The sequence below is a fragment of the Camelus dromedarius genome, chromosome 5 (genome assembly GCF_036321535.1).
Source record: "Camelus dromedarius isolate mCamDro1 chromosome 5, mCamDro1.pat, whole genome shotgun sequence".
Taxonomy (NCBI): domain Eukaryota; kingdom Metazoa; phylum Chordata; class Mammalia; order Artiodactyla; family Camelidae; genus Camelus; species Camelus dromedarius.
In genome coordinates this window covers 92231097-92255425 of record NC_087440.1, presented here as the reverse complement: position 1 = coordinate 92255425, position 24329 = coordinate 92231097, and the positions used below count along the sequence as shown (strand labels likewise).

The window sequence follows — 24329 nt, the reverse complement described above, 5'->3', positions numbered from 1 at the left end:
GACAATGAATATATGTATGTTCATGTATAACTGAAAAATTGTGCTCTACACTGGAAATTGACACAACGTTGTAAAATGACTATCACTCAATAAAAATGTTATAAAAACAAAAACAAAAACAAGAACTTCCATGTGGTTTCCGAGAAACTGCAGGATTACAATCAGAGAGCAGAACTGAAAATAAATAGTTCCTTTCCTTCCAGGAGAAAACGGAACCGCCCGGTTCCCATGGGGTAACTTCACTCCTCCCTGGCTGACCTGCTCTCTGGGGTCACGTGTCTGCATTGTCAGCACTGTCCTGAGAGGCTCCGGCCCGGAGTTGCCCCAGTTACAGGTGCTGTGCTCGGAAGGTCCGGGGCTGGGCTTCTCCGGTTGGCCCCGAGCCCAGCTGGTGGGTACATTTTGTTCTCGGTCCACCCATCCTCCTACGGCCTCATCCAGGCTGCAGTGCTTGTGTGTCACCAGCACAGGGGACTCAGAAGGCTCTTGCTTACCTGCACTGCAGATGGGGCCACCCTGGAGTCGAGGTGTGCCTGTGTGCCCAGACTCCCAGACCCAGGCAGGACGCCACGGCCCTGCCACTTCCGCCCATCAGCATGACAGCCATCATTCTATTCTCTTCTTGCTGCTGTTGTTTGTTGAAGTGTAGGTGACCCACAACACCACGTCAGTTCCAGGCGCGCAGCGTCGTGATTCGGTTTCCATGCGCGGCAAATTGACCCCCTGGATCAGCGTAGTTACCGTCTGGCCATCATCCCAATTCTTGGTAGCACTCATCCCGGACTCTTGGAGAATTGCAACGGGATGCTGATATTCACAAGCCATCCCGCTGGACACGCTCGCGGCAGCCTCCCCAGTCGCCGCCTGAGGTCGGCCACGGCATCAGAAGGAACGTGAGTGCTCACACCTCCCGCACTTGACCCAGGGCTTTGGTGCAGGCTGCTGGAGCGTCTTGCTGGTTCTGGATTCTGAATACCACGTGTTTCATACTCATCACCCCAGAGCCTTTGACTCAGGGCACTATCCTAGGAATAGAGGAATGTTCCAGAATGCTGAACTGAGTCTTCAGTTAGGAGGCTACATAGCAGCTACGCAGTGGAGCTCAGGACAAAGAGAGACGCAGACTCTTCAGGCTGGGTTGCGGAGGGCCTGGGGAGGGTGGAGACCAGGGGAGGTCATCCCACAACGCTGAGGAGAGAGGAGGCTGTAGCCAACTGGGCAGGGGGCTAGACAGGACAGTGCCCTCAAAGATGCCTGGTCCTAACCTTTGAACCTGTGACTATGCCAGTTTCCACAGCGAGGGTGAGTTAAGGACGCAGATGGAATTAAGGTTGCTGACCAGCCGACCTGAGCACAGGGAGTGGGGCCTGGATGACCTGGAGGGCCCACTGTCCTCACAGGGTCCTTAACTGTTAGTGGGAGAGGGAGGCAGGGAGGGGGCTCCGGAAGACGGGAAAGGGGGAAATGGATCCTCTCCTAGAGCCATGGGAAGGAACGCAGCCCGGGAGACCCATGGCAGACCTCTGACCCCCAGAACCATAGGATCATAAGTCTGTGTGGTTTCGCCCACTACATTTAAGGCCGTTTGTCACAGCAGCGACAGGAAACTCACACAGGATACGTCGGGTTCAGGTACCCCGGGCTCTCAGGGTTAGGGGTTAAGCCAGACTGCAGTCTGGCTTGAAGCAGATTTCAGTTTTGAAGTTGGAATGTTGGACACATAAAGGAGAGCTGTCTCTGATGTCAGATTGGAGCCCAGAGTTACTACAGCAGGGAGATGTTCATTATCCGTGTGGAAAAAGATGATGTTGGGTCCCTACTTCACAGCACGCTGAACAGCAACTGCCCCTGAGTCTGGGTCCTGCCGAAGCCTCCAGGGATGTGTGCTGCAGTTTCTTTTGTCATGAAGTTAGGATGCCAGGCATCCACGTGAGCCAGTGAGAGCTTCTAAGGTGCATGAAGCTTTCAAAACCCCAGTGGTGAGAATGCCGTCGTCAGTGGGAAAGAAAGCCCAGCTAAGAACTGAAAGGGGCTTTAACAGAAGTGTGTGCCCGTGTTCACAGCAGCACTGTTTACAGTAGCCAAAAGGTGGCATCATCCAAGAGTCCATGCTGGATGGACGGACGGACGGATGGATGGATAAACACAATGTGGTCCATCCATCCAACGGAGGCTTATTCGGCCTTCGAAAGGAAGGAACTAGCATGTGGATGAACTCTGAGGATGTTCTGGTGAGTGAAACAACCCAGTCCCAGGAGGACAAATGCTGGATGATTTTCTTTAAATGAGGCACCCAGGAGAGTCAGATTCTGAGAGACGGAGAGTAGGATGGCGGTTGCCAGGGGCTGGGGAGAGGCAGGAAGCGGGAGTGAGTATTTAGTGGGAAGGAGTTTCCCTTTGGAAGATGAAGACAGCTCTGGAGGTGGATGGATGTATCAACAATGTGTGATGATACAATTAATCACACCAATGTGTGCACTTGGACACCGCTAAGCTGGTAAATTATATGTTGTGTGTATTTTAGCACCATCAAATAATTTTTAAAAAGTGAATTGGTAATAAAGTTAATTCACTGTTTCATAATTTTGTTTTAAAGGAAGGAAAGTCCAACACACACTGTAAAGTGGATGAACCTGGAGGATTTTACGCCAAGTGAAATAAACCTGTCACTAAAGGACAAATACTGTAGGATTCCACGTATGTGAGGTACCGAGAATATTTTAATTTGCAGAGGCAGAAAATAGAACAGGGTTTGCCAGGCGCTGAAGGTAGGTAACGGAGACAGTTTTAGTTTTGCAAGATGAAAAGAGTCTTGGAGATCATGGTGACGGTTGCACAACAGTGTGTATTAGTTGATGCTACTGAACTGTATGTGTACTTAAAAATGATTAAAATGGTAAATTTTGTGTTGCATATATTTCACTACAATTTAAAAAAAATGAAAGAAATCATAGCTATGGGTAACTTCTTTAGTGACAGATTGAAAAAAAAAAACCTGAGCAGAGTTCATCCTCGCTTTTGACAGCAGTGATGGGATGGGAGTGTGATGGCAGTGGGGAGTGGTCCACTGTGAGCACAGGCTTCACGTGGCCCTTCTAACTGCATGACCTTTTGCCCTGTTCTAGAATTGACCCAAGACATCAGGGAAACATTCTTGGGCTAAATAATGAACCTGCCACTACCATCTTTGCTCAGAGGGAAGCCCTGCTGTGTGAAACAGGAAACTCTAAAAAGCATTTCATTTCCATTTCAGTTTCGTTTACTCGGGTGCCCACCCAACTTTTCCATCACTCCCATTTGGTTTTTTTTTGTTGTTGTTGTTCGGGAGAGACAATATTAAGGCCAGGGACTCAGAAGCTGAGAGGCTGTCTGTGGAGCCAGGCTGATCAAGACAGCGAGATGGATCGATTCAAAATGAGGTTTTTTCCAGGGAAGAAATCAAGGTGGGAAGGAGCAGAAGCATACAACGAGCTCCAAGAGATCTGCTCAACGGAGACCCAAGAGTGCTCGAGCAGATGGCCCAAAACCAAATCGAAGATGCAGTTTTTAAAGAAAGGTTCCCGCAGTGAGGAGGAGCACCACGCCCCTGCTGTGTGTCAGGAAGAACGTTCTAAAGGTATGAGCGTCACCTTTCTCATCTGGCAGGACGTCCTGGTCTCTTGGTTCTTCCGTTTGTTCACTCCTTTGCTCATGTGTTCATCCCTTCATTCAGTATTTATGGCATGCCACCCTCGTGGGTGTCACTCTGAGGGCTTGGAGGGGTGAGACTGAGGGATAAGACCCTTCCTCCCCAAGCCTGGAGGACCCCACCTGGTGAGAGGTGCTGGCTACCGCCTGTCCTGCGATGGGCTGTGATGGGGCTGGAGTGGTGAGCAGGACTGGCATCCACACAGGATGCAGCTGCCAGCAGTCCTCCCTTTTGTGAGACGCACCTCACCATGGCTGACATGTGAAGCTCAAGTCAAAGCTGATGAAACTCAGGCTCAGAATTTGCATCACTTGCCTGGGGACACACAGCAAGAGAGGAGTTCAAGGTTCAGATCCAGGCAACCAGAGCTGGATACTTGGCTGTGGGCCAGGCTCTGGGGCACAGGAGTGAGAGAAGAGTCACCTGGGGGTGAGGTTGGGGCTGTGTGTGTCTGGTTTGTGTCTGATCCATGTTTGTGTCCCCACAGCCCAGCATGGGTCTATGCCCAGGGATACTCACTGGGCGCCCTTGAAGGGGAGAGTGGGGCTGCGGCCATTCTGTTAACTAAGGCTCTGGTCCATAGTGGGTTGGTGGGAGCGGCTGGGTTTTCTGGGAGGTGCTGGTGTGTTTGTAATGTAGGGAATGACTTCCTGAAGAGAAAACGGGGCAGGTTTTACATGCGGTCAGTGGGAAGTGGCAGATTGCCTTGGGAGCCCAGGGTCGTGGGGTCATGGGGTGTCACCAGCTGCTTTTATATCTCTGGCATCTGGATGGTGACTAGCATTGTCCCCTGAGAAGGGACAAGCCTTTATCAGTTGATTCCCAGGTGATGGGATCTTGAGGGAGGGTCTCTCCTCACTAGCTCCGTGCCTGGTGACGTTGGGGCGTCCTTGCCAGGACGGCCACTCTTTCAGGGCCATTTCCTTCCTTCCCCATGCCAAGTGTGGCTGGCCCGTGACCCAGGTCAGGTGGTCTGTCTGCACCTTCATGGGCCTGCACAGGGCCTGGTGGGTGCCAGGCGGCCAGTCTGCTGTCCCCTAGCAGCTTGGGCATGTGCAGAGACAGCTAGGGACACCAAGTGTCTGTCTTTGCCTGCCTGACCCCATCCCTACTAATGTCTCCACCCAGAACCTGTGGCTATAGGCCGGGTCGTCTTGCTGAGGCTCCTGTGGGATCCAAAGCGGAATTCCCTTCCACTCTCTCCTGGCCTGGCCCAGCCCAGTCCTCCGAATTTACAGAATCCTCAGCTCACCCCTGCCCTGCCCGACACCCACAGGAGATACGATCGTCCCTAGCCCCTAAGTGCTCATCCCAGAACTCGGGGTGTCCTCACCCCTTTTCCCTTTTAGCATATTCAAAACCTCTTCATTTAATTTGTTCTCCACGCCTGGTTCCTGGCATCTCTGTGGTCCCTCAGGGGCGCTGCTGCCTCCGATCCTGGATACTGAGAAACGGGGCCTTTGAAATCCATCAGGTGCCAGAAGCATCCAGATGCTCACAGCCTCAGTCTTGGGCCACTGCCCCTCGCGGTGCTTCCCCTGTGCCGTCCCAAAGCCTCTCTGCCCCTGACACCGACCCCAGCGCCCTGTGACTCTGCCCCCTGGTCCTGAGAGCCTGATCCCAACAGCCCCTCACGCTGGGGACAGCCCCTCTCTTGGGGTCTCCTTCCCACAGGTGCTGCAGTCCAGAGCCCCCCAGAGCCTGGACTGCCCTCGGGGGCTTCTCCTCTGGCAATGACTTGTAGGTCCCTAGAGGCTCCGGAGAACTCCCTCCCTTCCAGGGATGGGTGTTAACGGTCACAGTGCATGTGTGCGGGTACCACGCTGGGCGCTGAGCCTGCTGGGGGCGTGGCCCCAGCACTGCCCTCGAAGCTCTGGGCTGGTGCCCCCAGTCAGTCAGGGTGGCAGCAGCTGAAGGAGGTGGCGATTGAGGGTCAGACAGTCGGGGGCAGGCGCCTGGTGGAGGAAGACAGACAACCAGGGATGTCTCCAGTGGTGGTGGCTGTGCGGGGCGGGGCAGGGAGAGTCTCCAGGTGAGGAGCACTGCGAGCTTGGGAAGGCTGGGACGTGGCGCCGCGGGCGCGTCCTGGGTCAGGGGCTGGGCTGGTGGGGAGGCTTGGTCTCGGGTGCTGAGACTTGCCTGCTGAACAGGTTGGTCAGAAGGGGCCAGAAGGCTTTCTAAGAGCCCAGAGCTTGGGAAGTGGGGCACAGGGGAAGCCTGGGCGTGACCCAGCTGATGCCAGGGGGACTGAAGAGTCCTGGGGTTGCCATGACAAATGACCACACCTGGGAGGCTTAAAGCCACAGACATTTATTCTGTCAGTCTTGGAAGCCAGCAGTCGGAAATCAAGGTGCGGGCAGGGCCACGCTCCCTGGGAGGGATCGTGGGGAGGACCCGTCCTGCCTCCCCCGGCTTCTGAAAGGATCCTTCTCTTCCTCTTGCCTTGTGGAGGCTCCAGTCTCTGCCTCTGTCTTCACGTGGCCTCTTCTCTGTGTGTCTTAGTTTTCTTTTCTTATAAGGACACAGCCATACGGGATAAAGGGCCACTCTATTCCAATAGGACCTCATCTTTTTCAACTTCATTTTTTGTTAGTTTGCATGCTAACTTTCTAAAAACAGTTTTAAAAACATAGATTTATTTACCTTCTTTATTTTTTGAAGAGGGGAGGTCATTAGGTTTATTTATGTATTTACATATTTTTTAATGGCAGTACTGGATATTGAACCCAGGACCTCGTGCATGCCCCCGACCCCTGAGCTACGCCCTCCCCTCAGGACCTCGTCTTAACCAGTCACATCTGCAACAACCCTATTTCCAGACAAGGTCACATTCTGAGGCTCTGGGAAGGTTGTGAATTTTGGGGGACACTATTCAACCCATGATACAAACTTTCTTCTTTTTTTAATGTCTGAGAAATGGAACATTCAGAAAAGCATGGAGAATAACACCCATGCCCCAGGATTCACAACAGGTCTGCGTTTGTTATATTTGCTTTAAGGATGGGGACTGATGAAGTGCCACTGGGGCATGGGGTGGGAGGCAGTGCAGCCAGCTCAGAACAGCAGGGTCAGGCCTCCGCACCCCTGAGAGTCCTTCTCCTTGTAATGCGCTGCCACCAGCTACCCAACTGGGAACCACAGCCCGGACCCTACAGAGAGCCACCCCCTGGTGCCTTGCTTGGGAGAAGTGCCCTCCCTGAATGGCCCGGGGTGGCCGGGACCCCAGGTGGTACTTGGGGCTCCTGAGGATGGTGTGCTCGGATGGGGAGGTCTGGGCGTGGCACAGGGCAGTGCACAGGGAGCCCACGTGTGGCCAAGGACACTGCTCACGAGCACGGCAGCAGCAGGACAGAGGGGAAAGGCGAGAATATAGAAGAGGGGACCATGAGGAGGCCACCACCCTGTCCAGGGGAGAGCCAAGGGCTCGAAAGGGCGTCAGCTGGGGCAGGGGACTCTCCCTTCCATCCACTGGTCCGTCACATGCAGGGCCTGGGCTGGACTGGCTGATGTGGCTGAGATCCCCCTTTCCCTCCGAACTTTTGAAGGGAAGCCCCAGGCACCCATCTCAGAGACTTTGCCTCCAGCTGCTGCTCAGGTCTGGGCTGCTTCCTTGTCTGTAGAAGGGCCAGAAACCGGGGAGCCCCAGGCTCTCTGGGAGGGGGAATGGAAGGCTGCAGACCACCACCTGCACCCCTACCCTGCCTGCGGGCCGAGCCTTCCAGGGTGGTTCTGTGGGAGAGCCGTCTCCCCCTCTGTCTCATTTACCTGTCAGCCATCTACTCCCAACCTGTCTGTCTACCATCCGCCTGCCACCCAGGTGTCTACCAACCACCGTCTGCCGATCATCTGTACTTGTCATCTGCACATCTGTCTTACATTTATCATCCATCTACCTACCCATCTCCGTGGCTGAGCCGAGCGTGGAAGGAGGCGGCGTGCGAGCTGCCCTCGACACCACGTAGAGCAGCTAGTTCTCTAACTGTGGTCCTGAGACCAGCGCTGTCAGCACCGTCTGGGGACCATGCAGAAAAGCAGATTTCAACCTGGGCTTGGAGGGGCCCCCCAGGTGGTCCTGACATGCACTCGTGCTGAGAACTGTTGTGCTGGACTATTTTCTAGCAGCTCTGGGCCCCCACCCCCTTGTGCCTCTGTGTCCAGGCAGGATGCTGGGTTAACCACCCACAGCTGATGATGGCGAGAGCGGCCCCAGGAGCTTAGAGGCTCCCAGGCGTGAGGCTTTGCTCTGAAGGCAAAAGCGACAGGGCACCAGGCTTACTAGCCTCCTGCGCGCACAGTCAAAGCCCTTGACCGTCTGCTCCTGACTGGCCCGTAGACCCTGCTCCCAAAGGCTCTTCAAACTGGCCTCTGAATCCTCCGGTGGGCGAGTCCAGTGCCTGCGCGCTCATGCAAGGGGGAGTGACCCCGAGGAGCCCTGTGGCAGGCGCCCGCCCCGCCTCCCCAGTGCTCTTCCATCGAGGCCCCGGTAAGTCTTCACCCCCGGCTCCCTTCTTCCAGACATCTCACAGTTGGTCCAAGAGGGCCGGTTCCTGGAAGCCTGTGAGACCATCTCACGGTCGGCAGTGGAAAAGCAGGACTGTGGCTCCCAGTACCAGGCCGTGGCCCAGGGCATGTGGCAGGTCGTCCAGGAGGCCCTGTCAGGCAGCGAGAGGAGCCGGCAGCTGCAGCCAAAGCTCCAGTCGGTGATGGCAGCTGTGAACTGGGCCGAGAACTTCGAGGGACCAAAGCCCAGCACCCTCCAGGGGGGTGGCCTGGCGGCCTGGGACAGTCAGCTGCAGAGCCTGCTGAGGAAGGACGCCGAGGCCCGGCTGCCCAGCCCTGTCTCCGGGGCCGAGCTGAGCGGGTACCTGGAGGAGCTGGGCAAGGCTGTGGAACATGTCCTGGGGCCCCAGCTGGAGGGCCGGCTGGGGGTCTGCTTCTTGGCCCTCTACAGAGTGTGCTTCCAGGAGGTCCTCTGCAGCCACCTCTCTGTGCTCCTGTCCTCCAGTGGTGAAGACCGGAAAAACTATTACAAGCTGTACACCTGGGGCAGGGCCACCTTGTTTGGGCAGTGAGTCCTCCTGGGGGGGCCTTGGGGTCCTGGGCAAGGCCACCGCCTTGTGGTGAGGGCCCTCAGGCACAGGGCTGCGGTCAAGGCGGAGGCCATCGGAAGGGCCACTTGGGCGGGGGTGGTCCTCAGGGGACAGCGTGTGCACACACGTGTGTGTACAGATGTGTTAGCGTGTCCGTGCATGTATGGGGAGCTTGTGTGTGACCCTTGAGCCCTTTGTTCCCCTTTGTCACCCCCAGCTGCCCTCCCCAGCCATGGCCTGTGTGCAGGGGAGGGGGTGGGGCCCGGCCTGGAGCCCACTGCCCTCAGCTCCGAGCTGCCCTCCTCCCCAAGGCCTGTGCCCCTCATGGCTGCTTCCAATCCAGCAGGGAGATGCGTCAGAAGGCACCTCCCGCCTCCAAGGAGCCCACAGCTGCCAGGAGACTCTTGGACCCAGTGATGTTTGTTACCTGGATGTTCCAGGTGCAGGAGAAGCTGCTGGAGCTGATCCAGGTAAATGGCCCCCCAAGCGGCCCTCTCCTTGTCCTGCACCTGGGGGTTTGAACCAGAGCCCGAGTCCACCCCTGGGACTGGGGGTGGGGCGCGGATTCTGGCCCTTGCCTGCTGTCCTGCGGGTCTGAGGCACGAGGCAGCGCGTGGGGGGGTGCCCGATCCGGCACCGCTGCTGCCTTGACCCGAAAGTGCAGCTTGGCTCCCTGGGCCCTGGCGAGTGACAGAGCAGGGCTGGTGAGCCCTGCACGGAGTCGGTTGTCCCAGGGAGGGTGCATGCAGCTATTCCACTGCCAACGCAGCTAGCACGCGAGGGGGCGTCGCAGCTGTCTACCACGGCCGTTCTGTCAGATGTGATTTGCTATAGCCAGCGCCTCCGGGCCTGGGCCCGATGTGAGGACTAGTGGAAGGAATGTGTGAGGGTCCAGGGAGACTCCCCGCCCTTCTTAGCTAACAGATGTAGGAACTGAGCCTTACGAGAGTGAGATAAAGAGCTTGTACAGACTTAACTGGCATTTCCCAGTGACTGATGCAGATGCTTCAGACTTTCCCTCCGTGCTCACAAGAGATGATGGCCAGACTCAGGGCTCCGTCTCCCTGAAGCATCTGGGTCTGGGCCTCCTGTTCTTTGAGGCTCTCCTGAAGCTGTGAAGTTGCTGAATTTGAAAATTCAGGGCTTATCCTCCTCTGCTCTTCCTGGCTTGGACCAACTACCAAGAGCTGGGCTGAGCTGCCAGGTGTCCGACTAGTCCATTCAGACAAGCAGCCAGAAGCAAAGGAACGGTGCGGCCGCCGTGGCGTGCGGCCGTGGTCCCCATCCCACCCCCAGGAGCCGCGCCAGGCGGGCTGGGGAACCCTCTCACTGCCCAGGCGCCAGCGGGCCCGGACCAAGTTTCCTGCTGGTGTATGGACCTGGGGGTGGGTGGTGGGCGGTGGGCAGAGTAGAAGGGTTCTGAGGGCTGAGTCGGAGGGAAGTGCCCTCATCCCAGGCCCCAGTAAGCAGGCCTCCAGGCGGAGACCCTCGGGCTCACCCTTCACTGTGAGGCAGGGCGCGGCCCCCGGGCCTGGGGTGGGGAGGGCACTTCCTCCGGGCCTGCCAGGAGGCGGGGGCCTTGGGCGTTCCTGTGGGCCGGCCTGAGGGGTCACACGGGCTTTTGGCCGGGTGCTGGGCTCCGGCACCCGGGGCTCCCCGGCCCAGCTGGGCCGCACAGGCCATGGTGACTGATACATGGCCATGGCCTGGGCAGTCCTAGCCGCCTGTGGCCTCTTGACCTCCAGTCGGTTGGTGACTGGGCACCTCCCTCAGGTCGTGGTTACTGCAGGGGCTCTGGTCCCCCAGGAGCTGTTCATTGCCCCTTGACTGAGTGGGGATTGCGGAAGCTGCCAGGAGTGAAGAGAGGGTGTCTAGACGGTGCTTCACATCCACCTACGATAGACAGAGGGATGGGAGCCATGAAAGAACGGGTTTACTGGGGAAACTGGGCCCCTGGGGGACTGATTTCCAGCTACTGGTTGGTGGGGGTCTCTGGGCTGGTCAAAGCCTTACCCCTTGCTCCTGTCTCAGTCAGGGTACCCCAGCTTCAGCTGTGAGGGGCTGAACCTGCCCCCACCCCTGAGAAATGCACAGGAATAGAATTGTTTTGATTGTGTTCTGAGCAGAAAGAGTTGAAAGACAAACTAGAACGAGTCCTGATCTGTGATCGGAGAAGTCAGGCCGAGGCTTCCTACAAAACGTTCCTCGAAATCTTCCAGGTAAATGCCAGCTGGCACCTTTCAAACCCACCACAAGCGTCCCGCGCCCCTCCCTGGTGGAGGAGGGGCCTGGAAGGACTGGGGCGCTGGGAGGGGGGTGCAGCAAGGAGGGGGCTGTGTGGAGGAGGTGGGTGCCCTGGGCCACTGGAGCAGGGACAGTGCTGGGGACACGCAGTGTTGAGGGCTGAGGGCGTTGGGCAGAAGCAGGGAGTGGGAGCCTGGCCCTTGAATGGTGGGGCTTCAGTGCTGGGATGCAGGGCGTATCTTTTGGGGAGATGCCTCTGCCAGGAACCTCTCAGCTCATGAGGATGGACTGCTTGGGCCTAACCAGGACCTGTGAAGAGATGGGTGTCTAGGGACGGCTGGGACTTCAGCAAGGGGGTGGTGTGCCAAGTCTGGAGGAGACAGTTGTGCAGCCCATGGGGCTGGAGGGCGTTTGGTCCACGAGGAGCATGTGTGTGTGATGCTGGGGTGTCCCGTTCAGAGCATCCAGTGGGGTGTCGGCAGCTGGGGGTGGGGGCTGTGGGGAGAGTTGGCGACGCCTGTTGGTGGGGGGCTTGGTGCAGCTTCAGGGCCAGGCGGAGAAGCCCAGCGTGGGTGTGGCTGGCCGCGGGCCGCAGTGAGGCGGGACAGGGGTCGGTGAGGTCCTGGGGGCTTGCTGACAAGTGTTTGCCCCTTGCCGCCTGCAGTGGGCAGGCGGGGAGGGGGGCAGCTGTGACAGGCACGCGGTTGGGAAGGGCCACATCTTCCCAGTGTCCCCTGGCTGTGTGATTGCCCCCTGCCCCTGAGAGACCACTTGCTCTGACCAACAGCTGTTGAACGAAACCATAGTTGTGGGCCGGGACATCGGACCACCCATCAGCAGCCGGGTTCGAATCATGGTTGTGGGAACATTTTTGGAGTTTCTGAACCGGTGAGTGAGAAGGCAGCCCGCCCAGACGGGAGACGTGGACGCTGGGTCCATCTAACCCAGGTCAGAGAGCTAACCAAGCCACCGGCTGTCAGCCACCAGGCCAGGGCCAGTTGCCAACACAGCGGAAGGGGCTGGGGGTGCTTTGGGTCCCCCTAGTCCTGCTGTGGCTCTGGAGCAGCCGTGTGTCAGGTGGAGACGTTAAGCATGGAGGCACCAGCTCCGGAGGCTGTGCGGCTGGTTTCGTGGGGGAAGGGAAGTTTAAATTGTATCTAATTTTAACTGATTGACATTTGAACACCTCGTGGGGCTCATGGCTCCCATGCTGGATGGCAGGCTGGGCTTAGGCGGAAGCCAGGGAGGGGAGTTGTGGAAGATCAGGGTCAGATCCTGTCCGTATTTAAAGTGTGTGCATCATAGGTTTTTTTTTTTTTTTTTAAATATTGCAATAAAATATTATTTCTCTCAGTTTCTGAACTTTCGGGTTCTCCCTTAGATCTTGCAGCCGAGGTGTCTCCCACCCCCACCTCTGGTTTTCCCAGCAGGACCTGCTGTCCAGTCCGAGCCCCACACCCAGCTCTGCCCTGGTCGCTGGATTTGGGAGGGGCTCTGCCTCTTTCCTAAGGGGCTCAGGCGAGGGGGTGTGTCGTAGAGTCCTGGGGCATGTGGACTTCCTAAGAAGAAGTTTGGGGCAAATCATGGTGTGTGGTCACATCACGAGGCCCCCTTTTCTGGGGTCTGCAGAGTGGCTCTGTTCACCTGGGTCGAGGGTCTCCAAAGGGCTGACACCAGGCAGGTTACTCAAGAAAGGCCAAAGACGTGGATTTTTAAGTGAAATCAGCCAGGCTGGCTTGTTGCTTTCTTTCTTTATCTTTTTTTTTTTTGAAACTTTAAAATTTTAATTTTACAGCCAGGTTGTAAATGTTTAAGAAAATACTGCTGGGTGGCCAGTCTGAGACCCTGACCTGTGTTCTCGGGTACAAGGACCCCCTTCCTTTGCTGTCTTTGGGGAGCAGGGAGGCCTGCGCCCTCCCCAGCCCTCTCCGCACTCTCTGCTCCAGGGCAGCTGCACGGGCCCAGGCAGGAGGTGGGCGGCTGGCCCCCCTCCTCGTGGGCATCCCGGACTCTCCTCAGGGGCCGTCTTTCCTTGCTTCTTCCTCCACTTGGTGGGGTGGATGCGGCATTAGCGGTGACACCAGACCACAGGAGAAAGCCACTCCCACTGTGTTCTAGAAGCATTTAGCACAAAGGGTCATGGAGAGCACTGCGTGAAAAAATCCTTTGAAAGCATCTGGCTTAGGCGCCTGGGACAGAGCCAGGCCAAGTTGTCAACATCTTGACTATTGTCACCCACATTTGTGATTCTACGAAAGAGGTGGCAGTTAAGCTGAGAAAGGAGAAAGGCTCGGCTGGGTGGGGCGGGCCCAGGGGAGGGGCCTGCACCTCCGCCTTCACTTGCAGATACCAGGAGGAGGGTGCTCCGAGCTTCATCCAGCTGCATGCCAGTGCCGGGACCTTCCCCCAGCTGCACGTGCTGGAAAACTGCTGCATTCTCAGGTGTGTCCCGGCCGTGTCCCAGATGAGGGCAGGGGGCTGGCAGAGCTGGGTGGCCAGACCTCGGACCCGGGGGCTGAGCTATGTGCACTGCAGACTTGATGCCATCTGTGAAAAAACGGGGAAGAACATCGCCCTCGTGTATATCCAGTTGCACAATTTCGTACCGGAAATGCCAGATGCCAAAAACACTGGCTTCCTTCTGAGAGAGTTTTTCACTGTACCTTTTGCATTTGAAGCCACGTGGATGTAACACTTATTCCATAAAGAAATACATTCAGAAGAAAGAGTAGGGATGAGATAGACGATAAGAGCCGCAGGAATGGTTTGTCCACGGCTGCCTGGGGTGGGGAGCCGACGGTGGGTGTGCAGCTTGGGGGCTGTGGCTGGGCTCCCGGCCAGGCCCCATGGGCCCCTTTGGTTGCCCCCAACAGGAAAACATGGGAGGCTCTGGTCCAGGAAGGCCCGGTGCAAGGCATCATCAACAGCATTGAGGTCTGGAGCCAGGATGACCTGCTGTCCAGGGTCAGAGCCCTGTTCCAGGTGATGCACCCCTGACCACCGCACCCTGGGGTGGGGTCTTGCTGCTCCCAGGGAATGAGGCCTGGCTCCATTCTCACCCAGGGCACCTCCCTGGGCAGGGCCCACATTTGCATCTCTCTGTTGCCTCGGCCAGACCTGCCCTGTCCTCTCTCTACCTGCGGAGTCACCATCCTGCCAGGCAGGCCAGCTGAAGGCTGACACCCACTCCCCCAGGCCTGACCCCTGCCCCCTCCCTCCAATCCCACTCTGACCCAAGTGCATCCCCAGGCAGGCGCAGCCCCTCCACTGTGTTCCCAGGGCCTCTGTGCCTCCCCACAAGCCGTGGCTGCCTCCAGGCTCGGGCCTTGCCCTGGGAGTTGCCCGAGGCCTGACCCTGGAGCTGAAGCTTTGAGAGGACAGGGTGGCCTCCCAGACGTGGTTTGGGGCCTCCTGGGTTCCGTTCAACTTCAGGCTGAGGGCAGGGCCCACGCCATCCTCTCCCCAGGGACCTACTGGGCAGGAGGATGGGGAGGTGGGAGGTGCTAGTGAGGGTGGGCCTCCATCCCCGACATCCCACAGCTCTAACCAGTGACCCACTTTCCACTGTGGGAGCTGGCTTCTGGGTAGCTGCCACTGGGTTTTCCACAGAGGTCTGAGCACCTGGCTCAGTGTGGCATGGAAAGATCCAGAACGGTCGTGTCCTCCCAGGACGGCAAAGGCAGAAGAACTTGCCCTTCTCTCGCCCTGAGCTGTGCAGACATTGCTAATCAATCCCAACATTCTGCTCTGCTCATGTCCTCTCTGTGCAGAGCTCCAGGCAGCCACAGCTAATTGATTTGGCTCGACAACATGTTTTGCAGATGATGCTCCCAAGGCTGCATCATTCAGACAGGGCGTTGGAGGGTTGTGTCTGGGATGGGATGCTTGGGCTCCCTGACTAAACATTTGGTTTTGCCTCCCCTGCTCATCCCCTGGGGTGTCTACTGAGACCTGAGCTGGCTGGGGCTGCACTCAGGTGGGGCTAGCTGTGTCCCCCACCCCCATGTCTCTGGAACTCAGACTGGGGGCAGCGAGCATCACTGGGGTCTTGGGCCATGCTCTGGTGCTGTGGGGACCCAGTGGAGAGAGGAGGGGCTCTAGGAGGACTGGTGGGCTCCGGGGGAGGAGCTTGAACCAACGTCTGTGGATTGAGCCTGGGACGCTCCCAGGAGTCAGTAGGAGAAGGCGGACAGAGCTCTGCGGCAGACCGGGGAGGGGGTTGGGAGGGTGGTGAGCCTCTGGGTCCTGTGATGTGGGTTCAGGGGAAGTGGGGACTGCAGGGCTGGAGGGGAGGAAGGATGAGGGCTTGAGAGAGCACAGCTGCCTGGGTGCCTCAGGCCCCAGTCACATCTGACCCTCCTGTCCTCAGAGTCTGCTGGAGCATCACTTTTCGACGAGGAATGATGATCTGGTCCAAGCTCTGCAGTCCCTGCAGCAGGCCCTGAAGGGCTGCTCCAACATGCACAGCACTCCCACATACAAGGTAGGGAGGAGCCGAGAGTGGGCTTCCCTGGGGGTTGGCCCCGCATGGCTGCTGGGACCCTGACCCCCCCAATGCAGGCTGGAGTCTCAAAGGGCTCTGGGGACCCTGTTGCCAATGGGGAGGCCCAGGGCCAGAGACAGGCAGAGCAGAATGGCCCTCGTTGTCCCTCTGGCTCTGGGTCTCCTGAGGGAGGCAGACTCAGGGAGCTGATGTGACAAGCCGATGGTCACCCTGAGAAGGTGAGGCTGGCTGCCTCTGTGCCCCAGTGATTAGGGTTAGACCTTTAGAGTAGGGGGCAGGCCCCACAGACCCATGTAGACAGTGTTTACGGAACATCCTGCGCCCTCCCTTCCTGTCCCATCCTGGAGGGAGAGCCACTAAGGCCACCTGGGCCATGTCCTGGGACCATCTTCAATCAAGCCTTTGTGTCTTCTTGTCTTTTGGGGGGACAGGTCCTTGTGAAAAGTCTGTACATGGTGGTTTTGGGGGAGTATGTCTATGCCCTGGTCACCTATCTCAAGACGCTGGAGCCTGGGGTGTGGGCGGACCACGAGGGTCAGGTGAAGAAGGAAGTCTTGGAGCTGGACACAATTTTCGGGGAGCGGGAGGTGAGCCGGAGACCCTTGGGTGGGTCCGAGTGTGGGGCCTCCGCTCCCCCTTCCCGGTCCTCACGTCCTGCCCTGCCCCCTGCCAGCCTGGGGCTGGCTGTCCGCTCCGCCTCTGCCTGCACCGGGGCCACCGGCTTTCACGACAAGGCTGGGAACTGTGGGACGGGGACGGGGCAGAGCCCCGGTCAGGACAGGCTGCGGGAGCTTGGGCGGCGACACAGATAGGTAGGACCCCACTCTGCCAGGCAGTGCAGGTCCTGGGGCCTGTGAGCGACCCCGGGGCGTGGGCTTGTGCTGGGTGTGGCGGACCCAGGCTTCCCTGGAGGAGGCCAGGGGCACACACCCCGGCTCACTCACCAGCCATTCCCAGCAGGACGTGGGTGACAGAATGCCCTGCTGGGAGACCATCAAGGACATCTTCCAGCTCAGACAGAACAGGGGCAGAGAGTCTCTGCATGAATGGCTGGCCTCCTTCAGAGACAAGTTCCCGGGTTATGTGAGGTGAGAAGGAGAAGGGGGTGGGGCAAGCTTACAGAGCTTGGGGCAGGGCTGGGTGAAAGGCAGGGGTCCTCAGGTCTGGAGGGTCAGTTGGGACCATCCCCTGCCTGGGGGTCATGAGAGGGGCTGGTCTCACCGGCCCCTGCTGCCGAGCTGACTGAGCAGGGCCCTGGAAGCGCTCCTGTCTGGACGCCTTCCTAGTTTCCAGGGCTCCCTGGTAGGCTTCCCAGGGGTCTTGGGGAGGGAAATGTAGCGGGGGGCTTGGGGAAGCACCTAGTGTCCCAGCTGCCCTGGAAGATGTTGCTCTAGACGTCACTCTGGTCTTCACCGTGTGTGCCCCCGGGCGCGCAGACCAGGAGCTGCTGGGTGCGCAGACTCCGGGCCCGCGGCTGCACTGGCCCAGTGTTCACAGGTGCACAGAAGCCCTCTTTTTGCTCCCAACAGAGAGGACCAGCCACGTAGTTCCAGCGACTCGGACAAGAGAAGCTGTTGCTGTCTCCAGCTTTGGACAAGGTGACCAGATGCGAGGCTTCAGGGCACTCCTCCAGGGAAGGCAATGGGGCAGGATCCAGCCCTGGGCGGGGTGGCCGGGGAGGGGCTTCTGGGGTGCAGAGGGAGCCAGGTGGTGGGGCACAGCTGGCGCGTGGGTCCAGTAGCCGTAAGTGGACACTGGGGGCAGCTCCTTGTGCCCTAAGCCAGCACTTCTCAGATGTTTTGGTCGCATGACCCTCTTCACTGTTAATTGTTGAACTTAAACTATAGAACATTAGCTCATGTGGGTATAGCTGTTGATAGTTATTAACATACTAGAAATTAAAACCAAGAGATATTTATTCATTCATTTATAATATTTATTCATTAAAAATAGTAGAAATTCATTAAAATACAAAATTAGTATTCTTGAAATAAATTATAAACAAAGTAAATAATAAGATTTATGAATAAATAGATTTGGAAACAAATTAGTATATATATAAAAAGAATATTCATTTAGAAATATTAGTTTATTTTTAAATAATGATAATAACCCCATAACTTAGTAACATTGATAATTTTTTTAGCGGGGGGAGGTAATTAGGTATTTATTTATTTTTAGAGGAGGTGCTGGGGATTGAACCCAAGACCTTGTGCATGCTAGGCAGGCACTCTACCACTGAGCTATTCCCCTCCACCAACAAAGATTTTTAGATGAAAAAAGTAAGTAATTTTCTGAAACAATAACAACAAACTTAATGATATGGGGGTAACTGTTCTACATTTTTTGCAAATATCTTGAGCTTGCTGAGAGACAGGTAGACTCTCATATCTGCTTCTGAGTCCAATCAGTTGTGATATGTTGTTTCAGCTGAAGTGTGTGAGGAATGTTCAGGCTCTCATGCCCCTGGCCACTTCCCTCTTTGGGAAGAAGAGGGGTCTTTTAATGCCTGTTTTAGGTAATTTGGCTATTCTTCTTTGATAAGACACCAAAACTGGACAGGAACTAGTTTGTTAAAAATGATTGACAGCATGGATCCTGAAACCATCTTGATGAATTTTATGAAATTTGCCTGCTCTGTTAAAGTCAAGTCTATTGGTCTGTCTCACACTTTGAATGGCTCTTTAACCCACATGTGCTTTTCTGACATTAGATGTTTATCACATGGCAAATACTGGCTCACGGAGCAGATCTTCTAGATGTTGACCCATTTTATTATACGTCATCCCTAAAGAATCTTCGTTAACATTGTCAATCTCACCGGGAAAGTATTTTGCTATTGGGAGTCTTAGACTCACAGTGAGAGACACAAGTTTTCCCAAATCCTCATTTTTGCTGGAGTGCTCAAATTAAAAAATAGTTTTTTCTTTCTTTAGAAAAAATTTTTTTAAATTGGAGTTACTGGGAATTAAACCCAGGACCTCGTGTGTGTTAGGCATGCACTCCACCACTGAGCTATGCCCCCACCCAGCTGAGTGTTCAAATTTCTATTACTGGCAACAAAAACTTTCAGTTTACCTATAAGTAGCCACCTTGCATCATTCATTTTCAAAAATATGCCAATCAACAGCTCAGACCTTAGCAGGCAGAGTCTCTGAAGTAAAGGCAGCATTCTGTAAAACAAGTGGCTAGTTCAGCTGGTAACTCACACAGGCAAATGCACAGATGCTTTTCCTCAGCCCCTGTCCCACACTTCGCAATAGAAGGGCTAGAGGTGGCCTTGGCATTTCATCCTATGAATGGAAAAGATGTATACTCAGGGTTGAGAGTTAATAAAAATAACCATTTTTACTGCTTATCAGCATATTTTAAAGTGAAACTAGGTCTTTTTCCTTCTGCATAGTGGTGCTGGATCCAGTGACTACTGGTAGAGCTTGGTGAAGCAGCTGCCTTGCCCTGGGCTGAGGTTCCAGCAGCTCTACCCAACAGGGCTTCTGCACTATTGGTGTAAATGTCAGCCCAGTGAAAAGGGTGAATAATGTTTTAGTATTATGAAAGGAGTTTTGACCTCATGGGTCCCCAGAATGATCTCAGGACCCTAGGATTCCATGGACCACACTTTGAGAACCACTGGCCTAGCTGATCTGGGTTCTTCTTCCCCTCTGCCTGCTTTAGATTGACTTACATGAAATTGCTGATATCGATCACATTTTTTCCCAATAAAAATGACAAATTCATTTATATAGTTCAAATAGATTATCTCCACGTTTTTGCATGTTCTGTTCCACCTACCTGGAATGCCCTTTCCCCCTGCCAAAATTCTTTTTCTTCTTGGTCTGGCTCCTAGACAGCCCCTAATCTGAGACACACATCAGTGTTTTCTTTGGCCAAGAGCTGTCTTGTCTGTTCCTTGTCAAATGTCTTGATGGTGGAGGACCAGCTGTGCTTATCTTTGTCTACCCAGTGCCTGGTGGCGTGCTTGCTGCCCCAAATGGAGGTGGAGCTGAGCCCCTCTCAGGGCTGTGGAGGTTGTGTGGCCCTGACCAGCTAAGGCAGAGGATTGGAATGTTCCTGGCCACTTCACAAATGGCAGCCTGATATGGAGAAGGAAGCCAGTCTTTCTCAAGTCTGGACTCTTCTACCAGAAGGAATCTTGATACCAGACACCAGGAATACTCTGTGGTCCACCCAAAAGAACAGGAGGACAATGGGGATGGCCAGGGACAGATCAAGACACTCCTGGATGAGTCCCACCATCCTGGCTGTGTCGTTCCTTTCTTGTGTATGTAACAGCTTTATTGAGATATATATATATTTTTTAAACATTTGTTTATTGACTTATAGTCATTTTACAATGTTGTGTCAAATTCCAGTGTAGAGCACAGTTTTTCATTTATACATGAACATGCATATATTCATTGTCACACTTTTTTTCGCTGTGAGCTACCACAAGATCTTGTATGTATTTCCCTGTGCTATACAGTAGAATCTTGTTTATCTGTTCTACATTTTGAAATCCCAGTCTGTCCCTTCCCACACCCCGCCCCCTTGGCAACCACAAGTTTGTATTTTATGTCTGTGAGTCTGTTTCTGATTTGTATTTATGTTCTTTTTTTTTTTTTTTTTTTACATTCCTCATATAAGTGATCTCATGTGGCATTTTTCTTTCTCTTTCTGGCTTGCTTCACTTAGAATAACATTCTCCAGGAACATCCATGTTGCTGCAAATGGCATTATGTTGTCAGTTTTTATAGCTGAGTAGTATTCCATTGTATAAATATACCACATCTTCTTTATCCAGCCATCTGTTGACAGAGATGCATTTCATATACCTTGCAATCCACCAACTTAAGTTTAATGTACCATTCAGTGGTTTCTAGTATATTCACAAAGTTGTGCAATCATCAACACAGACAACATTAGAACATTTTCATAACCCTTGAAAGAGACCCTGTACCTTCAGCTATTGCCCCAAACTGCTTTTCCCCATGTTACCCCAGCCCTAGACAATCACTACCCTACTTTAATATCTATGTAGACATGCATGTTCTAGACATGTCACACAAGATCAATTATATAAGTGAATGAATTATATACCTTTTGTGATCAGCTTTTTTCACTCAGCATCTTGTTTCAAGGTTCATCAATGTTGCGACTTGCATTGATATGCCATCCTTTTTATAGCTGAATAATATTCTATTTTATGGATAGTGCGCATTTTGTTTATTCAAACATCTGTTGATGGGCATTTGCGTTGTTTCCACTTTGGGGCTGTGATGAATAATGCTGCTTTTAACATTTGTGTACACATTTTTGTGCAGACCTTAGGAGTGGAATTCTACTTAGGAGTGGAATTCCTGGGTCAAATGGTAACTCCATTTAACTTTTTCAGAAACTGTAGTCTATTTTGCCAAAATGGCTGTACCATTTTACATTCCCACCAGTGATGTATGAGCTCCTCCAAGGATCTAAGTAACATACTCTAAAACTGAAGGATTATGCCCCCAGGCGGCTGTCACTGTGAAAATAGAGAATACCAGATGGGGAGGCACCACAAAGTCAAGATCAGAGAGCAGCTTCTTTTAACCAGAGGGGAGGGTGGGGAGCTGGAGGTGGGGCTGCTGGGAGGAGTCCCTCACCACATACCCAGGGGCCCCACCATCAGCAGAAAATAAAAATGGTCCTTACTTAAACCCACACTGAGGTCTCGGTTTCAAAATCCTTACGTGGAGAACCGGGGCGCTCAGCAGTTTCCACGGGTTTTATAGCCATGCTTTTGCCTAGGTTTTCCAGTTCTTAATAACGGCCAAATGCAAGCGTAAACATTCTAAAACCGAGTTCCTTAAGCAGTTTCCATACTTGTCCTCTTTAAACGCTCAAGTTCAGCATTACCCACCCGGGAGGGCTCTTTGAGGAGGGGTTTGACGGAGAACACACGGCACCTCCTCCTGGTGACTGATAGTATTTGCATAGTCCTTCTCTCCTGGTGGTGCTTGCATTAGTTGACGTCTTGCTTCTGAGTCTTCTCTGAGGTTCAGAAGACACCAAAGGCAGCCAGGCAGGCTCTTGTGCTGTCGAGACGGGCTCATCTTCCGGGTGCGATGCGTCCTTACGCCCAGCGCTCTGGGAATCACAGCTACGCTGAAGTAGATGGCAGCCTGGCACTTCAGTCTCCCTCACAGCCTGGAATTGCAATATTCTGGATATCGCTGTTGTTTCACATTTTTATGTATATAGTGTGACATACTTAGTATGTCTGTATTTCTGCATGTTAAACTGAGTGCAAATTAAATGGTTTTTCATTTTCTGTTCCTGCATTTTGTGTTTTTGAACAGTATTTTAAAGCTGTACTCCAGAGTGCCTTGCAGTCTCATGATGTGGCGTTATTCTTTGCTGTTGCTGATTTTCTCACCACAGAGCAAAAATCAGCTTCTTCCACTAACAATGTTGTTTGTCATGTAGTTTTTTGCTTCTGAATACCTGAATATTTTGACAAACACGCAGGGGTTGAAATAAAACGAAGTAATTAAGAAAAGACACTCTTTTGGTTTTGTGAAGGAAAAGCCAGGCTGGTCTAACAAGATAACTCACAAGTCTAGGAATGTGAAGGAGAGGCTGGGCTGGGCTAACAAGATAACTCACAAACCTAAGTATTAGAATACTGATCTGAGTTCTGCTGGACTAACTTGTAAATCTAGGTTAATTAGTGTTGGTTTGCTGTTCATATTTTTTGCTAGCCAGCTGGATTTTCAAAGATACATATCTGGCTTTGGAATGTTGGTTTGCTGCCTCCCCACCTCCACTTTTGTGATGATAATGATGCTAAAGCTGTTCCATGCCTTTTGGCCGAATACCCCAAGCTTGTACTTTACCCTATAAAACCTCATGCGCACGTCTCGGAGGTGCTCAGAGCTTCGGAGAGAAGCCCCCTCTGAGCCCGCTGGCGTAATACATCCGAGTACTCCAACCCTCCGAGTGGTGCTTGTTTCTTGACTGGCCTGTCATTTCTGTAACATTTCGCTTTTAAAAACGCAGACGATATTTTAAAAACACTGGGAAGGTTTGTCATGTTTGGTTTTGGTTCGTGTGTGTGTGAGAGTTGTAGGCGTCGCACCTGCAACTCACCAGCTCCCAGCACTGTTCACCTTCAACTTTAGGCGTTACCTTAGGCATTAGAACATTCTTCGAAACTAAATAAGAAAACTCAAAAGTAATTTTCATCTGTATAAGCTGCCTGAGCCTGTCAAGAGGAGATGCCAGTGCACGCAGGGATACAGTGGAGTGTCACTGACACTTACACTGCGTGTGATGCTATAACAGGGCGATGGTGCTCAGAACTGACAGAGAAACAAACATCAGTCTTTCCTTGTGGGGATACCCCCCCCAGGACTTCAGTTCTCAGCACTGTGGGGACTGGCTCTGTGTCTTTTAGGCTCTAGGCTGTTTTTCTCTTCCTCCATTGGGATTTGGGTCTTTACTTCCAATGACATGGGGAAAAAAAGTGAAAGGCTATTTGTCTCCCCAGATGGTGGTAGGGCCCTGACCAGTTAGTCTTCAGGCCCTCCTGCCTGGCTCCTAACACCCCAGGGAAGATCGCTGCCCTCTTCTGGGAAAGGAACCCTCATTCCTTCCAAGAGGCTCAGACTTCAACCAGCATGCACTTTCAGTGGGTCAGTGCTCAGCAGCAAGTCATCCTCACTGAAGCCCAGCTGCCTTGTGGGGTCAGAGGTGCAGACTTCAAGCTGTTCTCTGAGCAGGCACTGGGATATGTGAGGACAAAGTGTCCTGATGCCCAGTCTGGAGACCCTCACTCCCCGCTGCCCACAGCCCGGGACGCCCATCCCTCTGCAGAGCAGGAAAAGAACACCCAGGAGGGAAGTGGGGGATCCCATGGGCAGAGACGGGAAACGCCCCTGCACGGGGTGGGGGTGGGGCAGCACCCCACACTGTCCCCTCAGGGGCACCTCCAGGCCCCACCTCTTCCTATTTCATTGTCCTCAGTCATTCTGTCCCCAGTCAATTGTCTCCTTCATTGCCTCCATCCAGCCTACATGAGGCAAATTAAGCAGTGGGGAAGCAAGCTCATCTGTCACGCTGATGCCTTCAGCACTGCCATTGCGTGTTTATCCAGGGCGTGCGTGCTGACGTTTGGCCTGCAGTCGCCCTTTCACCCACCCGTCTGCCTCCTTCCGCCTGCAAGACCAGAGTTAGGGCAACAGGGTGGAACAGTGATTTTCCACCAAGATTGCCAGATTGCCTACCAAGCACAGACTACAGCTTCTGGACGTCTTTGACTTTTCTCAACAATATATTTGTTGAAATTATAATTGAAATGTACTTTTCTGTCTGGTGATCCAACAATATTTTCTTTGTTTTTTTCCTTGTAATTCGCTTTTATTGTATTTTTATAGAAGTATCCCTTTGCTAGGTTAGGGGAAAAGATGGGGCTTCCTGGCATATAGTTTGAGAAGCACTGGGCTCAAGCCCTTAGGAGAGCAAGGTCACAGGGGAGGGAAACCCAGAGACCCCGACGTGGGCGGGGGCATTGCGGAGCATTCTTAGGAGACTGCATGGAGATTGTAGACACTGGAAGATCTGTCTGGGGGCAAGTAGGGTGGTAAATAGCAAACATTCTATTTTTTTCTTCCAATGAAGGTGGGGCACCCCTGGAGTTGGGGCTGAGCTGTCACCTGGGTAATGATACACCTGTCTTCACCCAGTCATTACTCTTTACTTAAAAAACCTCTTCTGTTTAATTTCTTGGGCACCACTTTATTCCACTGAGGGTTTCAGGCAGCATATA

The 24329-nt window shown here is 53.8% G+C and overlaps 1 protein-coding gene across 9 annotated transcripts; it reads left to right on the top strand.

The window, feature by feature from the left end:
* Positions 1–275: 275 nt before the first annotated feature.
* Positions 276–21843, top strand: LOC105103450 (uncharacterized). 9 transcript variants are annotated; one of them, XM_064486284.1, is made up of 15 exons: positions 276–893; positions 1828–2231; positions 2597–2697; positions 3431–3616; positions 8204–8756; positions 9122–9248; positions 10905–10997; positions 11810–11910; positions 13369–13464; positions 13896–14004; positions 15392–15505; positions 15958–16113; positions 16484–16614; positions 17056–17124; positions 19491–21843. In XM_064486284.1, the coding sequence occupies exons 2-15, from the start codon at positions 2224–2226 to the stop codon at positions 19531–19533; spliced, it is 1887 nt and encodes a 628-aa protein (XP_064342354.1). In that variant the 5' UTR covers positions 276–893; positions 1828–2223; the 3' UTR covers positions 19534–21843. The 9 variants fall into 9 exon arrangements, 5 of the variants coding, with proteins under 5 accessions (XP_064342354.1, XP_064342353.1, XP_010995347.1 ...); XM_064486283.1 differs by having other exon boundaries at positions 276–2231; XM_010997045.3 differs by having other exon boundaries at positions 291–2231; positions 2597–2706.
* Positions 21844–24329: the final 2486 nt, after the last annotated feature.

Bases quoted from the DNA above. Each gene is read 5' to 3' on its own strand.
- LOC105103450 (XM_064486284.1), top strand. The intron at 10,998-11,809 runs GTAAATGCCAGC...TCTGACCAACAG, and splicing joins CGTTCCTCGAAATCTTCCAG to CTGTTGAACGAAACCATAGT. The intron at 13,465-13,895 runs GTGTGTCCCGGC...TGCCCCCAACAG, and splicing joins GAAAACTGCTGCATTCTCAG to GAAAACATGGGAGGCTCTGG.